Source organism: Gadus macrocephalus, chromosome 16 (assembly GCF_031168955.1).
Source record: "Gadus macrocephalus chromosome 16, ASM3116895v1".
Classification (NCBI taxonomy): Eukaryota; Metazoa; Chordata; class Actinopteri; order Gadiformes; family Gadidae; genus Gadus; species Gadus macrocephalus.
This window is the reverse complement of record NC_082397.1, coordinates 536,542-541,336: the sequence shown is the minus strand read 5'-3', so window position 1 is coordinate 541,336 and position 4,795 is coordinate 536,542. Positions and strand designations below refer to the sequence as shown.

Below are 4,795 nucleotides of genomic sequence, written 5' to 3'. Positions count from 1 at the left end.
AGTTGAGGCCCTTGAGCTCTTCTATGTCCGTGTTGGTACACGGAGGTCAACATATACGGATATATGGGTTGATACACGGATGTGTTTGTGATGTTTATTACGTCTGGTGGCTATACTCTGGAACAGTCTTTGGTATCAACACTAAAGTTCATCGAGAGGTCACAGGGCCGTTGTCCTCCTCAACCAGAGGAGCAACGACCCCGCACCGCGACAGCCTGATGGACCAGGGGTCCTGGGACAGGGAGCGCAGCTGATGGACCAGGGGTCCTGGGACAGGAGCGCAGCCTGATGGACCAGGGGTCCTGGGACAGGGGCGCAGCCTGATGGACCAGGGTCCTGGGACTGGGAGGACTGGGAGCGCAGCCCTCAGGAGGTCCCAGTCCCCCTGGTCTCTCCTGGTCTCCCCCTGGTCTCCCCCCTGGTCTCCCCCATGTCTCCCCCCTGGTCCCCCCCTGGTCTCTCCTGGTCCCCCCCTGGTCTCCCCCATGTCTCCCCCCTGGTCTCCCCTGGTCTCCCCATGTCTCCCCCCTGGTCTCCCCCTGGTCTCCCCCATGTCTCCCCCCTGGTCTCCCCCCCTGGTCTCCCCCCTGGTCTCCCCCCTGGTCTCCCCTGTGTCTCCCCCTGGTCTCCCCCTGGTCTCTCCTGGTCCCCCCCTGGTCTCCCCCATGTCTCCCCCCTGGTCTCCCCCTGGTCTCTCCTGGTCTCCCCCCTGGTCTCCCCCTGGTCTCTCATGGTCCTCCCCTGGTCTCCCCCATGTCTCCCCCTGGTCTCCCCCATGTTTCCTCCCTGGTCCCCCCCCTGGTCTCTCCTGGTTCCCCCCTGGTCCCCCCATGTCTCCCCCCTGGTCTCCCCCTGGTCTCCCCCTGGTCTCCCCCCTGGTCTCCCCCATGTCTCCCCCCTGGTCTCCCCCTGGTCTCTCCTGGTCTCCCCCTGGTCTCCCCCCTGGTCTCCCCATGTCTCCCCCCTGGTCTCCCCCTGGTCTCCTCCATGTCTCCCCCCTGGTCTCCCCCTGGTCTCCCCTGGTCTCCCCCCTGGTCTCCCCCGTGTCTCCCCCCTGGTCTCCCCTGGTCTCTCCTGGTCCTCCCCTGGTCTCCCCCATGTCTCCCCCCTGGTCTCCCCCATGTTTCCTCCCTGGTCCCCCCCTGGTCTCTCCTGGTCCCCCCCTGGTCTCTCCCATGTCTCCCCCCTGGTCTCCCCCATGTTTCCTCCCTGGTCCCCCCCTGGTCTCTCCTGGTCCCCCCCTGGTCTCCCCCTGGTCTCCCCCTGGTTTCCCCTGTGTCTCCCCCTGGTCTCTCCTGGTCTCCCCCTGGTCTCCCCCCTGGTCTCCCCCATGTCTCCCCCTGGTCTCCCACTGGTCTCCCCTGGTCTCCCCCTGGTCTCCCCACTGGTCTCCCCCTGGTCTCCCCCTGGTCTCCCCACTGAGGGGAGGGGAGATACCGGCGCATTGTTAACACTCAGAAGGGTCCGCAGACGGGGATGTCAGGGACACCTTCCTGTTCCTCTCTGAGTGCATCGCATCACTTCCTGTCTGGTTCTCCTCGCTGACCTCTGATTGGAGGCTTTGTTCAGCGACTGAAAGGTCAAAGGCCACAGCGTCAGGAGGGGGGGCGGATAGGAAGAGAGGAAGAGAGGAGGAGGAGGGGGAGGAGGAGGAGGAGGGAGGGAGGAGGAGGAGGAGGAGGAGGAGGAGGAGGAGGGGGAGGAGGAGGGAGGAGGGGGAGGAGGAGGAGGAGGGGGAGGAGGAGGAGGAGGAGGGGGAGGAGGAGGGAGCAGGAGGAGGAGGGGAGGAGGAGGAGGGAGGAGGAGGAGGAGGAGGGGGAGGAGGAGGAGGAGGAGGAGGAGGAGGGGGAGGAGGAGGGAGGAGGAGGGAGGAGGAGGAGGGGAGCAGGAGGAGGAGGAGGAGGAGGAGGAGGAGGAGGAAGGGGAGGAGGAGGAGGAGGAGGAGGAGGAGGAGGAGGAGGAGGAGGAGGAGGAGGATGAGAGAGGAGGAGGAGGAGCAGTGGGCGCCGGGCCCCTTGGAGCCCCCTGGTAGTGCGAGGGTAGACTGGTCATCAGCGGTCTGTTCTCACGTGGGCGCGTCTCTCTCTGGCAGGCCATGGTGGCGTGTTACCCAGGCGACGGGACCGGGTACGTCTGCCACGTGGACAACCCAACGGGGACGGCCGCTGCATCACCTGCATCTACTACCTCAACAAGGACTGGGACGTCCAGGTACAGCACGCACACACACACACACGCACACGCACACACGCACACACACACACACACACACAGTGACACACACACACACATGCACACACACACACACGCACACACACACACACACACACACGTACACACATACACACACACACAAACACAGGCACACGCACACACACACACACACACAGTGACACACACACACACACATGCACACACACACACACACACACACACACACAGGCACACGCACTTACTGAGACTAATGCGGACGCTATACGGTATGTTGACATGCATAATGTCATGCAGATTAACATTCTGGTGCATGAAGTCGCAGGTGAATAGGTTTACTTACAGTGTGTGTGTGTGCATGCGCCTGTGTGTGTGTGTGTGTGTGTGTGTGTGTGTGTGTGTGTAGCAGCAGGGTGGCCTGCTCCAGATCTACCCTGAGGGCCACAACGTGGTGGCCAACATCGAGCCGCTGTTCGACCGGCTGCTCATCTTCTGGTCCGACCGCCGGAACCCCCACGAGGTCAAGCCCGCCTACGCCACTCGGTATGCACACACACTGATGCACACGCGCTGATGCACACATGCACTGGCGCACACACACGGTCGTACACACACACGGTTGCAAGGGTCACACACACACGGTCGCACAAAAACGTCATTTTGCACACAAACGTACTGTCACACACAAACGTGCTGTCACACACTAATGCACGGTCGCACAAACACACTGTAGCACACAAACACACTGTGGCACAAACACAAGGTTGCACTCACACACTGTGACACACACACACAATGAAGCACACAGACACACACTCCAATGGAGGCAGAGAAGGCTGTCGGAGCCCATATCTTATTGGGATAACATTCGCTTGCTAATGGTGCCTTAACCTCACTACTAAGAGACACAGTGAGGATGACATTAACAGCCGTCTAACCCCCCCCCCCCCCTCTGCTCGCCTGGGGGGGTTAAGGGTGTGGCCACAGGCAGGAAGAAGGGTTTCCTGAGGAGGGGGGGAGGGTAGGAATAAACAACAGAGCCTCACAGGGGAATGGGCAGACTGGCCCTCAGCCGACCGGCCCCCAGCCGAACTGCCCTTAGACCGGCCCTCAGCCGACCGGCCCCCAGCCGAACTGCCCTTAGACCGGCCCTCAGCCGAACTGCCCTTAGACCGGCCCTCAGCCGAACTGCCCTTAGACCGGCCCTCAGCCGACCGGCCCCCAGCCGAACTGCCCTCAGCCGACCGGCCCTTAGACCCGCGGCCCTCAGCCGACCGGCCCCCAGCCGAACTGCCCTCAGCCGACCGGCCCTTAGACCCGCGGCCCCCAGCCGACCGGCCCCCAGCCGAACTGCCCTCAGCCGACCGGCCCCCAGCCGAACTGCCCTTAGACCGGCCCTCAGCCGAACTGCCCTTAGACCGGCCCCCAGCCGAACTGCCCTTAGACCGGCCCTCAGCCGAACTGCCCTTAGACCGGCCCTCAGCCGACCGGCCCCCAGCTGAACTGCCCTTAGACCGGCCCTCAGCCGACCGGCCCCCAGCCGAACTGCCCTTAGACCGGCCCTCAGCCGACCGCCGGCAACCCCATCTCTGCTGACCTCAGCCTGCAGGGTGTGAGAACACGCAGAGAGTTCTCGACGGTTCTAGAGGGTTCTGGGGTGGATCAGCTGCTCTTAGAACACACATGGTGGTTCAAGAGGGTTCTAGAAGGTTCTAGAGGGTACTGGGGTGAATCAGCTGCTCTTTGAACACACAGGGTGGTTCTAGAGGGTTCTAGAGGGTTCTAGAGGGTACTGGGGTGAATCAGCTGCTCTTTGAACACACAGGGTGGTTCTAGAGGGTTCCGGGTGGATCAGCGGCTCTGGTGCTAAGCTAACCGTCTCCTCCTTGTGTTGCAGCTACGCCATCACGGTGTGGTACTTCGACGCCAAGGAGAGAACGGAGGCCAAGGAGAAGCATCGGCTCGGTGAGCGTCCGGATCCTTCTCCTGAGTCCCTGCTAAAGGGAACAGGATTCAATGGAGCTGTGTCCAATAGTTATCAGTTTGAGACTCATTCAGTTCACAGAGCTCTGATCTTTGAGCAGTGGCAACATCAGAATTATGCTTACAGCTGTCGCTGTGTGTCACCATGTCAACAGATTTTACATTTACTCTGACACTGCTTTCGGGGTCTCACCTTTTTAACGGTCTACCTTTTGTGTTCCTTGTCTCCATAGCGACCGGACAGAAGGGCCTGCAGGTGCCCGTCACTCAAAACAGGACATGAGCTCGACCAATGGCCAGCCTCCTTGTGCCTCCAGGTCTGCTGGGAACCCGCCCACAATCACGTTAAACTGTGCAAGCCCCTCCCCTCAGCCATCCGTCCATCACCCAGAACAAGCTGTGACAGCCCGTTTCCAAGCGCCTGATTGGTCTTGCACAAATGGAGGAGGGTCCTCTAGGACCCCTCAGAGTGACCGTCTATAGAGAGAAGAACTGAACAACCAGGAGGAGGTCCTGCAGTGTTTACAGGCGGACGGATCCAGCTCCGTACCTTCCCTCCCTCGTCGCCGTCTCCATCCCGTGGGCTCGCTCTCCTCTCGCT

General features: G+C 61.6%; 1 protein-coding gene across 1 annotated transcript in view; it reads left to right on the top strand.

Annotated features, from left to right (window-relative positions):
- Positions 1-1,977: 1,977 nt before the first annotated feature.
- Positions 1,978-4,795, top strand: part of egln2 (egl-9 family hypoxia-inducible factor 2) — a 3,460-nt gene continuing 642 nt past the window's right edge. The window contains 5 exon segments of the mRNA XM_060074775.1: positions 1,978-2,150; positions 2,153-2,211; positions 2,618-2,754; positions 4,109-4,176; positions 4,428-4,795. The exon segment at positions 4,428-4,795 is cut by the window's right edge and continues 642 nt beyond it. Of these exon segments, the coding sequence (XP_059930758.1) occupies positions 2,096-2,150; positions 2,153-2,211; positions 2,618-2,754; positions 4,109-4,176; positions 4,428-4,477 (369 nt within the window). The 5' untranslated portion in view covers positions 1,978-2,095 and the 3' untranslated portion in view covers positions 4,478-4,795.